Genomic DNA, 13,143 nt, shown 5'->3' on the forward strand with positions numbered 1-13,143 from the left:
CCCCCCCTCAGGGATGCCTCCTGGCATCTCCGGAAGACTCACCATGACCCCGATGTAATTGGTCTACGAGAGTGTTGTCCAGTATGTCATGAGCCGGAATCCAACATCTCTCCTCCGGACCATAACTCTCCCAGTCTACCAGATATTGGTGACCCCTACCCCTAGGTCTAGGAGGCGGAGGGGCCGAGGTCTGGGGTTGGAAGGGGGAGCGAATGACGGGCTTGATTCTGGATACATGAAACACGGGGTGAACTCTCTTAAGCATCGGGGGTAACTTGAGTCGAACGGTCACCGGGTTAAGCACCTTAGTCACGATGTACGGTCCAATGAATTTAGGTCCCAGTTTACGTGCGGGCATAGAGCCCTTACTCACCGCGCACACCGGACAGGCCAATACGAACTCGCGATTGTCCCGTGCTACCGACGGCCACCAAAACCGTTGCTTAATCAGTGAAATAGTGCGAGCTGCTCCCGGGTGGCAAGCTAGTCCAGAAGAATGGCCCCACTGAAGGATGCTGGTTCGAACCGACCTGGGCACAAACAACAGACCCTCTGGGCATCCGGCGGGGATGGTGACGCCGTCTAGCGCCTCGCGGACTCTGGATTCCCCCTCCCAGGTGACCGCCGCAACCAGTCGGCTGGGGGGCACGATGGGCGCCAGAGAGGTGGACTCAGAGTCGGCTTCAAACAGCCGCGAGAGTGCGTCGGTTTTACCGTTCTTACTCCCTGGGCGATAGGAGATGCTAAAGTTAAAACGCCCAAAGAATAGAGCCCAGCGGGCCTGTCGAGAATTTAGTCTTTTGGCGGAACGAATGTACTCAAGGTTCTTATGGTCGGTCCAAACCAAAAACGGACCCCCCGCACCCTCCAGCCAGTGACGCCACTCCTCCAACGCCAACTTAACGGCCAGTAACTCCTTATTCCCGATATCGTAGTTCCGTTCCGAGGGGGTAAGACGATGAGAGAAAAAGGCGCAAGGGTGTATTTTGTCGTCAGCGGGTGATCTCTGGGACAAAATAGCCCCCACTCCCACCTCTGATGCATCCACCTCCACTACGAATTGGCGAGACGGGTCCGGATTCATGAGGATAGGAGCTGACACAAAGCGGCCCTTTAATTTCTCAAAGGCCTCCTGAGCCGGTTCAGACCAATTGAAACGCCTTAGCGTGGAGGTGAGATTAGTCAGGGGTAGGGCGATCTGGCTAAACCCTCGAATGAACCGCCTGTAGAAATTGGCAAACCCCAGAAATCGCTGAACCGCTTTACGATTCTCCGGGGTGGGCCAATTAGCAACTGCTTCTACCTTGACAGGGTCCATTCGAATGCCCTCGGGCGACAAAATAAACCCCAGGAACGGAACTGACCGTGCGTGGAACTCGCACTTCTCCATCTTGGCGAATAAACGATTCTCTAGAAGCCGCTGTAACACTCGCCTGACGTGCTGGACATGATCACGCTCGTTCTCGATGGGCGCCGGAGAGGTGGACTCAGAGTCAGCTTCAAACAGCCGTGAGAGCGCGTCGGGTTTGCCGTTCTTACTCCCTAGGCGATAGGAGATGCTAAAGTTAAAACGCCCGAAGAATAGAGCCCAGCGGGCCTGTCGAGAATTTAGTCTTTTGGCGGAACGGATGTACTCAAGGTTCTTATGGTCGGTCCAAACCAAAAAAGGAACCCCCGCACCCTCCACATGACCAGATATTCAAAGTGACCTGTAGGGGTGTTAAAGGCGGTCTTCCATTCGTCCCCCTTCCTAATCCGAACTAGGTGATAAGCGCTGCGTAGGTCTAACTTCGTAAAGATGGTTGCCCCCTGTAAGAGTTCGAAGGCCGAAGACATCAGCGGCAAGGGATGACTATTCTTGACCGTGATGTCATTCAGCCCCCGATAATCAATACAGGGCCGGAGCGACCCATCCTTCTTCTCCACGAAGAAAAACCCCGCCCCAGCTGGAGAGGAAGAAGGACGTATGATACCGGCTAATAGGGAATCATTAATATATTTCTCCATGGCCTCCCTCTCAGGACCGGAGAGCGAATAAAGACGCCCCTTAGGCGGAGAAGTGCCAGGTAATAAGTCTATCGCACAGTCGTACGGGCGATGCGGAGGAAGAGATGAAGCTCGGGACCTACTGAATACCGCCCTCAAGTCATGGTAGGCCTCCGGAACACCTGCCAGGTTAACCGGCTCCTCCTGTAACACAGAGTCAGACATTACAAGGGGTGAAGCAGACACCAATCATTGAGACTGACAAAATGGGCTCCACTCTACTACCCTGTGGTGAGCCCAATCAATAAGAGGGTTGTGTTTAGTAAGCCAGGTGTGCCCCAGAACTATTGGAGCGGAGGGAGAGTGAACAAGGAGAAACCGAATCTCCTCAGTGTGATTGCCAGACGTAGTCAAGTGAACGACTCCAGTGACAGATGTGATCCTGGTGAGCGGAGTTCCACACAGAGTACTGGCCGAGATAGCTTCGGCTAGGGGAAAAACTGGAACCCTCCAGCTCCTGGCCAAATCGACATCCATAAAGTCCCCCTCCGCTCCAGATTCAATAAGAGCTACAACCGGGTGGTTCACCCCCCCCGACTGAAGAATGGCCTGGAAAGTAGTGCGGCCGCCAGAGGGCAGCAGAGCCGTGGTCACGCTTACCCTGCGCGACCATTCTCCAGAGGGGAATTGCTTCCTGTGAGGGCAGAGTGTGATGACATGCCCTGCTCCCCCACAGTAGAGACACAACACGTTGGCAATCCGATGGCGGCGTTCCCGGGCTGTGAGGTGAGCGCGGCCGATCTGCATCGGTTCCTCCTCAGAGAGCCCGAGTAGTGGCGGCGTGGTGCTCCTAGCGCCAGGTGAACGAACCGAGCTCTCGTGCCTGGTCTCCATGCGGTGGTGTTGAGCTCTAAGTGCCTGGCGGAAATCGACCCGAGTGGCAAGTTCAACCAGCCCATCGAGTGTGGTGTGATAAGAAGGAACGGCATGAAGTGGGCTCACCCGCGTATGGAGCCGGAGGATTAAGGCGGGGCTCGGACCGGCATGACGCGGGCGCCTCTTCCTCCGCCGACGCAGCAGCCGTGCGACCCTCCTGCGGGCTGACCTGAACCTGATCGAGGCGCTGGGAGATCGCGGCGATCTGTTGTGACATGTTAGTCATGGCCTGATGAGATGCAGTTATCTCCTCCTGTTGACGTCCCAGGAGGATGCCTTGCTGAACGAGTGCTCGGCGGACCTCCGTATCTTCAGCTGAGTCCATGACTGGTGGGTATGTTCTGTCAGGAAAGGGACGGAGGACTCAAATGCAGTTCAAACAAAAAATAGGCTTTATTCTGAACACCAAGCCAGCAAAGGCTTGAAACACCACAGTTAGGGGAATGCAGTGGTGTGGCGCTCCCTGCGCACACATTCACCGAGACAGGGGGCTGAGAGGAATACTAAAATAGGTTTTATTCCGAACACCCAGCCAGCAAAGGCGTGAAACACCACAGTTAGGGGAATACAGTGGTGTGGCGCTCCCTGCGCACACATTCACCGAGACAGGGGGCTGAGAGGAATACTGGAGAACGTCCAGAATCGTACTCCCAATCCGGCCTTACTGTCCACAGTCGCGACACTAATTCCACGCCTGAGGATCCTGGAAACAGTGCAAAGAGTGTAGAAAAGAGTGAAAACTCAAACGCGCGCCCATACGGCACATAAGGACATAAGACATACCCACGCCGAAAGAAAGACAAAGACAGGAATATATAGGAAGTGGGAATGAGTACCAGGTGCGGGCTAATAGAGCGCGCCGCCCCGCGAGTGTGCGCTGATTGCTCCACCAAGCGTGTCTGAAACTGACAGGACCAAAACAACCACCACGTGCAAATGACAACGACAGCGCACAGGTGAGAGGCAGAACGGAGTCGGAGAAGGTACCGGTACTGACAGTTGAGTTATAGACATTTTAGGATGTATCCTTAGTCCTGCCGGAAACAGATTTTCACAATAGCAGTGAAACACGTGGCTTCAATCTTTGAGAACATTTCAAATACTCTTGTTCACCTCACAGTATACACTAATACTCTACGATTTTATGTTGTATTCTTTTTTTGAATTGATTTCTTTGAGGTCTATGTGTGTATATAAATGTACAGTGTACATCGTATATGTGTGTATTGAAAAGATTACATCCTTGGAGACATTGTGTTTTGGTGTAATCTCAATTGTATGATTATGAAATGAGTAGTGAAAGCCATTCAGCATTACAGTATAGTGGAAAGCCTGATCAGTTTGTTTTATTTATGATTTTAGAATTACAGAGCTTTAAAAGACTTACACCCTTCATTTTTAATTACACCCTGGTTATTTATTTCTGTTTAGTTGAACAATGACTTAAAAACGTGTATAGAGCTGCTTTAATTTACATACTTTTTAGGCTTCATATCATAGTTTTGGTTTAATTAGTTAATATTTATTTATTTATTTGAAGGACTTTATTCAATATCCTAGTGTTTGCTGTGAAATTTCACTGGTATTGGTATCAACAACCCTAACTGGAACACTATACCACTGTTTTCTGGCAATTTGTGTCCGTTGTTATTGTTAATCCTTGTGAAAAGGAGGTATGCTTAACTGTACTGAATGTACATTTGTATTGGTCTTTAAATCTTAAAATTAAAAACGTTGATGATATCTAGTATTACTTAAAGAGAGACACTTTCATGACAATGTTTCTTAACACACTTAAGTAGTTAAGTGTATTGTAATAATGTCAAATTCAAAGTTTTAGTTGAAGTACATTTTAAATAATAATTTTTTTATCTTTTGTCATGCTTTAAAAGTAAACTTGTTTTCATGTGTTGACTAACATACTAAAGCACATGTAAAAGACTTGATCATTTTAACTGTAGCATGTTATTCAATATTACATTTAAAGTTAATATATTTTAAATATGCTAAAGTGCAACTTCATCATTACAAATGTGTAATTATAAATATATTTAAATACATGACAAACAAGTTTCAATAGAAATTACATTAAAATATATTTTACTTTACCATAAATGCTTGTCAGTTCATTCAGCAGTACACTTTAACCATGTATCAAACACAATAGAAGTAATTATGAAATTACAAATAATAAGGGATAGTTCACCCAAAAACTTGTTTTCGCAAGGAAATTCAGACAGGTTTGACATGGCATGAAAGTGAGTAAATTACATAATTTTTATATTTGGGTGAACTATCCCTTTAAGTGGGTCAAAACAAACATTCTAATGTAGGGATGGGCGGTATGGGCTTAAAAAAAATATCACGATAATTTCTGGTATTTATTGCGATAACGATATCAATGACGATAATTCAGGAAATCTTATGCATCCACTAAGAGACAAAAAAAAAAACATCCTGTTTCTTTAGAGAAAAGTATTATCTTTCCTATTTTTACCCTGGTGTTGCGAGCATTACTGAGTACACATGTAATGTAATGACTATTTAATTCACACTGGAAGCCGGAGGGCACCCTTGAAACTCCACATATGCATCGCAGAAGTAATTCATAGCTTTTAGTCATGAGCCCGGAATATGAACGTAATGTGCTAAATGGTTCTGTGTTTTCTTTATAATGGTTTTCTATGGGAAACCATTTAATGTGTAACTTTGCGCGTTGCGTTTATATTCTGGGTTCATCTGCTTGCCTGGACACAGTATGCATCAGCAGTAAGATTCATACACATGCAAAACTGTGCTACTGAAGAACATTTATTCAAGGCTAAGTCCGATTTTTTGTCGCACTGTACAGCCCCGACCAAACCAGTTCCAGACTGTAGAAAGAGCTCCTCGTTTCGTGATATACTCCTCCTCAGTTTCACGTCCGCCTTCCGCCATGTTGCTCCGCACAGTCGCACACAGAAATATGTCAACAACTAGGCTTTATTGTTATTATCACGGGAAGACTAATTCTTATCGTGGGGGGGATTTTTACCGGTATATATCCCAAACGATAAGGTATCACTCATCCCTATTCTAAAGTACAACTAATTACATTTAATATAAATTTAAACTATACATTTTCATTGAATTGTAAATAACATGCAATTAGGTGTCAAAAACATTACATTCAGTTTGCATGCAAGTATACTGTTTCCATAACAATTGCTCTTTTTGAAAGTATGCTGAAGTGTACTTCTTTCGCACAACGAACCGTTCACTGATATAGCAGAGCCTCAACTTTGTTTGAGTTTTACAAAGATAAATGGAGGCGGACTGTGTATTGAATATTAAGGTCAGTGATTTTGTCTGGCCTGTCAAGCCGTTGAGTCCGAGGGCATAGGGCCAGACCTTCGCAGCTGCTCTTTCTGTAGTGCCTTTGACTGGGTGAACACCCATCCCCCTCGTCCCACAGGACCATCCTTCACCGTCCTTCACTGCTGCTGCAGCCTGGGTGACTGAGTGCATTGTGTATCTGGCTGGGTGTAGGGCGCTCTTGTCACCATGTCAAGAGTCAGACATAAGTTCCGAGCTAGCTCAGCAAATCCTTGTAACCGAGTTTCATTTGATTTACATCAAAAGGAAACAGAAGCAGGAAATACATCAGCATTTCCAAACAGATCAATGCGTAAAGAAACTGAACAAGGCATAACAAAGCCCTGAAGAATCCAGCTAAACCAGTCTGCTGACATTAGGTTCCTTTGAGGTGTACTTTCTGGGAGTTAGTAGGTTTGCTGTAATTATAGTTGACCCTTTGCAAAAACAACAAAACCTGTCAATTGTTTAAACAGCTTGACACACATACACACTCAGGCAGGTGACAACAACATGATGTTTATGGGGTCTGGAAACTCTCTACACACCTGTTGCAGTGTCAATTTCCTACATATCTTATGTATTTATCTTACAAATACTGCTGTTCAAAAGTTTAGGGTTGGGAAGATTTTTTAGTGTTTTTAATAAAAAGTCTTATACTCACCAAACTGCATTTATTTGATCAAAAATACGGTAATATGAAATTGTACAATTTACTATTTAAAAGAACGGTTTTCTGTTTGGTTGTTTTTTAAATGTAACTTATTCCTGTGATGCAAAGCTGAATTTTCAACCTTATTACTCCAGTCTTCAGTGTCACATAATCCTTCAGAAATCACTCTTAATATGCTTATTTGCTGCTCAAGAAACAGTTGTACACTACAGATTGTTGCCCTGATTTTTTTTTTTTAAAATCTGTTCAGATTTTAAAAGTCATGTAATGTTATCCAGGCTTACATTTTTTTTCAGCTTTTATTTGGAATAGAACTCTTTTGAAACATTATGTCTCTTGACTGTCACTTTTGAACAATTTAATGCATCCTTGCTTAATAAAAGTATATTAATTTATTTTCTTTCCTCTTTTCATGTGAAGGTCTGGATGACAGTCTACAACAGTATGTGCACAACTTTGAGAGAGAGAAGATTAATGGAGAACAGCTACTGAAGATCTCTCATCAGGACCTTGAAGAACTGGGTATTGCCCGCATTGGTCACCAGGAACTGGTTTTAGAGGCCGTAGATCTCCTCTGTGCTCTGGTTAGTGTCATTATTCACATTTATTGTGGCTCTAAATGAATGACCTATTTATGACATATTTACTGTTGGAAATATATATTTAAGGACTACCAATTTAAGCTTTACTTACTAACCAGTTTTATATTAGGTTTCTTTTGTATATACTGTCCTTTTTGTGTGCATACATACTGTTAAACTGTTCTTAAACTTACAAGACCTACATATAGTTATTGCAATGTTATTACACTACAGTGTTGATTTTAAACCTAAATTTAGGCTTAAACCTACCCCTTCCTCTAAACTAAACAAATAAACTTTAATCAAGCTAAATTTGGCTCTCCAAGAGTTTTGTGTATGTTCACAATAAGTACATTTTTAATAAATTATTAAACAAAGAAGAACAAAATGAATTTCTCCCCCTTATACTATTCACTACCATTGGAGCAATTCAGGCCTGAAGTGCCAGCATGTTTTTACCAGTCCACACTCAGCACAAGCCCTAGTAAAGCTACTATTACAGTCAACATATTTTGCCAAACCACACTTACTGAGCTCAGGCAGCACAGAATGAAGAGCTGCTCACACAGGAGGACACATTTTGCTTTAAACAACTGCTATGCGTAAGAATGGAACAGAAGGTGTCTCAGAACATGTTTTTCAAAGTTGAAATTAATTTAAAATTTACACATTTTTTATACGATTTTAGTCGATGTGTAACATGCTGACACTATTTTTATATTTTATTCTATTAATTAATTAAATAATTTATTTATTTTTTACTATATCGTTCTCGTTAGTTTTTATTTCAGTTTTAGTTTGTTTTTGTTTTAACTGTAGTTTTAGTTAAAGATAATAACGCTATTTGGTCAGAGAAACCAAATGATTTAAAGGAAAAAACAATAGATCAGTTTCTACATTACTATTGTTATTGTACAACATACATTGCTTTGGTGGGACACCCAGCATAAGGAACGTAAAGTACATTACAGCACTCTTTTCAACATCTCTTTGAGCAATATCCCATAGAGCCATTCAAAGAACTTCATTTATTATTGTGTGAATGCTGTATGTAGTCCTTCAATTAAAGCTTTCTAAAGGCTTTTCCTGGCACACAAATATTGGTCAAACAGTATTAATTTATTACATGAGAAACAATTACATGAGAGATGACTATGGCTCAGACAGACTTTGGTGTAGTTGACCTGCTAATTTACAAATAGGTAGTTAGTCACTTGCTATTTGAACACATGTTTGAGAAAAACATGTAACGTGCACTAGCTTTCTGGAATAATAATGTTGTTTACTACACAGAACAGTATGTTTTTGAAAAAAGGAAACAATTACATGAGAGATGACTATGGCTCAGACAGACTTTGGTGTCTGTAGGGGGTAGAAAATACAAGGACCTGATATGAACACATGGACATGCTTAGAAGGTCTTAGCTGCTTTGACAGATGGTCATGTCAATGCTTGTAAATGATACAGTACATCCCAGTGTCCATCACCGAATGCTATAATTGGGCCCAGACCCTTAGGATTAAAAGCAGGCAGTGGCCACAAATCCTCAGTTTTTACCTTCAGTGTGTAGCTTCATATTTAAAAATTGAATTAAAATTGTTATTATGTGAGAAGTTTTGTAAAAGAACCTTTCAGTGAACAGTTTTTAAAAGAACCTTTTTATTTCCTTAGTATGAAAAACATTTTAGTAACATTTAACATTAAACATTTAAAAATCTTTTTTCCACTATAAAGAACCTTTTGTGTAATGGAAAGTTTCCATTAAAGTTAAAGGTTCTTCATAGAACCATAGATATCAATAAAGAACCATTATTTTTAAAAGTAATTTTATAGGCACTATTCCAAATACTTGACCACAGAATGTCTGATTGATCAGTTGCAATCAAGTATTGCAGCTGTGGAATAATATAAAAGCATGAAATATTCAAATAAAATAATAAAGTAATATACACACAGAATCGAAGATTGAAATGCATCACAGTAAGGATTCTTGTAGATTTAATCATTTAGAATGAGATGATTTTTCCAGATCATCTCCCTAAACCTTATTCATCTGTAAATTACAGCAGCCTCTTCGATGGAAAAATTCTCCTATTGTCTCATATATCTGGAAATGATATTAAAGACACTCAGGCCAAGTACTGGAAACAGAAAGTGCTACGTGTTAGTGTTACCAGCACTCCAGATCTCTCCCTGATGAGGTGTCCTGAAGTCTATTTCGTGCTGAACAGGAAGCAAATTCCTGCCCCCGTCTGTTAGAGTATCTACCGTGAACTTTGTCTATGCCCTGATGGAGGAAACCAATCTCTCATTTCCTACAAACCATGTCAGGTGTAGGTAACCTTACCATTCAATAAATAAAAACCCCCAAAGCACTTTGGGGAGTTATAACATTGTCTTATTTCAGGATATATACCATTTTTATACCATCGTTTAGTTGTCTGGTATTGATATTAACTCATCACCAGTGTAACATGCTGATATTAATGTTGATTTGAGTACCTCTAGTCATGAGATGGAGCCATGTGCAAAAGGTTTATTAATGTACGTTAACAAGACAAAAACAATAAACATAGGTATGCAAGGAACAAGGCGCAAGAAGATAGCAGAACAAAACACTGACAAAAAAAAGGGAAACACAGGGGTATAAATACACGAGTTAACAAGGAGATTGTGGAACTAATGAATTACTATGAAAACTAATAGGGGTCGCTATGCTAACAAACACAGCAGATGAAGGGAGCAAAGAGGCAAACCAGGAACTAAACACAGGAAGGAAACACAGAAACAATAGGAACACAATACAAAATAAAAGTCCTTGAACACACAACACAAGACAGGGAAACACAGGCTAAAATCATGACAATTGACTAAGCTAACTCATTTGATTAGATTGTATAAACATATTAACTCAAATCTTAAAAACAGTTTAAGTTCAGCTTAATATAATGAGTTACTGAGTTCAATAAATGTAACTTTTTTCTATTAAGTTCAGTGAACTTTCAGTTATGTTTAAGTGAAATAAATCATTTCATTTAGTTAATTTTACCGTTGGGGTTTACAGTAAATCTGGACAGCTATTTAACAGGAATTCAATTCAATTCAAATTTATTTGTATAGCGCTTTTCACGATACAAATCGTTGCAAAGCAGCTTTACAGAAAATTAAGTTTCTACAATATATTTAGTAGTATCTGTCTTATCCGAATTCAATAGGAGAAAATTATTGGTCATCCAATCTTTTACATTTTTAATACACTCTGTTAGCTTAGATAATTTTGAAGTTTCATCTGGTCTTGTTGAGATATATAGTTGAGTATCATCAACATTACAATGGAAACTAATTCCGTATTTTCTAATAATATTATCAAGGGGTAACATGTATATTGAAAATAGCAGAGTACCTAGGATAGATCCTTGAGGCACTCCATGCTTTACTGGTGATAACTGAGATGACTCTCCATTTAAATAAACAAAGTGGTAGCGATCGGACAGGTAGGATCTAAACCATCTTAAAGCCTGCTCTTGAATACCGATATAGTTTTGTAATCGATCTATGAGTATGTCATGATCTATAGTGTCGAACACAGCGCTAAGATCAAGTAAAACTAGCAATGAGATGCAACCTTGGTCTGACGCAAGAAGTCATCTGTAATTTTAACAAGTGCAGTTTCTGTGCTATGGTGGGGCCTGAAACATGGCTGAAATTCTTCATAGAGATAATTTTTTGCAAGAAGGAGAACAATTGAGCAGACACAACTTTTTCTAATATTTTAGACATAAACAGAAGATTTGAAATGGGTCTGTAATTTGTCAGTTCATTAGGATCTAGTTGTGGTTTCTTAATAAGAGGCTTAATAACCGCCAGCTTGAATGGTTTTGGGACATGACCTAAAGATAACGATGAGTTAATAATATTGAGAAACGGTTCTTCTGCTACTGGTAACAAATCTTGCAGTAATTTAGTGGCTACAGGATCTAATAGGCATGTTGTTGGTTTAGATGCAGTGATAAGTTTATTTAGCTCATCCTGTCCAATATTTGTAAAGCACTGCCATTTTTCTTTGGGTGCGATGAATGAATTACTTTATATGCAGCTGAAAAGATTTTTATGGAGCCATAGAATTTCTGTTCCTCAATTTGAAGCTTTTGTGATTCACAGGACAGCTATTACTAAATATACATCTAATAGCTTGCTGCTTAAAGAAATAGTTCACCCAATATTACTATCAAAATGTACTATCAACTTTTACACTGTTAGTGAAGGCAGGTGGACCAGAGGTTGTCCAACGCTATAAAAGCACCATACAATTTGTTCATTTGATTCATATAAGAAAATTAGTTCATATGATTTTTTCCACCTCAAAATGCTTTGCTTTAGATTCTACATCAATAAGGATGCCAGACATACATAAACCTCTTGCATTATTGACATCAACCCTGGCACAACACACATTTGAATGTGCAAGCAATAATGTCATACTATTTGGAAAGTGATGAGGGTGAGGAAATACATAGCAGATACTCTTGATGTAGACTGTAGATTTTTTTTTTAATCAGGGAAAAAAAGGGGTATCAGGCTTAGATGCAGTACTTTTGCAATCTTTAGATTTGCCAGACCAGGAGGAACACTCTAGTCTGCCGTTCAGATGTGTCCTTTCCAAAATATTAAAAGTGGAGCACATGGGGATGCCAGGTTTAGCAGCTAAATCAAGCAACACACATTTTGCCAAACAATTTTAGAGTCTAAATTGGGCTGTGAATTTTAAACAGTCCAATTGCTTTACATCATGAAACACTTGAGCAAGGGTTGTTGAATTTGATACATCAAGGATGGTACTTCTAAGCGTGGATAAAACTGCACTGTGTGCAATACAGTCTCTTTGCTTTTTGCTGCGTCTACTGGACAAGCCTTCATTCATCGCATGCCAGAGGTGGATAGAATTTGTCTACTACAAACAAACTGTACTGAGGCAAGTCAAGCATAAAGTTTTGTTTATAAATCAAACAAGTGTTGTAATTCAAAGGCATGCAAGGAAACCAAAAAATTTGGAGCAGTGGAATGCAAAATGTTGTTGTTCATATCCATCAGGTGCTTGCATGTGCACATCTCATAGGCATGGAATGCTACCAGAAGACAGTTTCACTGCTGAAGCAATAATCAGTTCAGTGACATATTCAATTTATTGCTCTCTCAGTCATTGAAATGAATGAAGGAATGAATGGATGGATGGATGAATGAATACAATTAACAGTTGTTGGTCAGTGTACCAGACACCGTTGCTTTGTACCTTGCTTTTTTCAACTTTGTGCCTTGCTGTTTTTCAAAACCTCATGCCATGAGTGCTGCATTTAAGACAGATTAAAGGGATAATTCACCCAAAAATGAAAATTTGATGTATATCTGCTTACCCCCAGGACATTCAAGATGTAGGTGACTTTGTTTCTTTAGTAGAACACAAACGAAGATTTTTAACTCAAACCGTTGCAGTCTATCAGTCATATAATGGAAGTGAATGGTAATCACGGATTTGAGAGTCAAAAAAACATACACAAACAAAACCAAATTAAACCCTGCGGCTTGTGATGATACATCGATGTGTAAAGACACGA

At 40.7% G+C, this 13,143-nt stretch overlaps 1 protein-coding gene across 1 annotated transcript in view; it reads left to right on the forward strand.

Annotated features, from left to right (window-relative positions):
• LOC107558499 (connector enhancer of kinase suppressor of ras 3-like) overlaps positions 1 to 13,143 on the forward strand; it is a 75,725-nt gene that overhangs the window by 19,502 nt on the left and 43,080 nt on the right. The window contains exon 2 of the mRNA XM_016242157.1: positions 7,370 to 7,533. Within this exon, the coding sequence (XP_016097643.1) occupies positions 7,370 to 7,533 (164 nt within the window). The remainder of the gene's footprint in view (positions 1 to 7,369; positions 7,534 to 13,143) is intronic.

Source organism: Sinocyclocheilus grahami, unplaced genomic scaffold (assembly GCF_001515645.1).
Source record: "Sinocyclocheilus grahami isolate Dianchi unplaced genomic scaffold, SAMN03320097.WGS_v1.1 scaffold646.1, whole genome shotgun sequence".
Taxonomy (NCBI): Eukaryota; Metazoa; Chordata; class Actinopteri; order Cypriniformes; family Cyprinidae; genus Sinocyclocheilus; species Sinocyclocheilus grahami.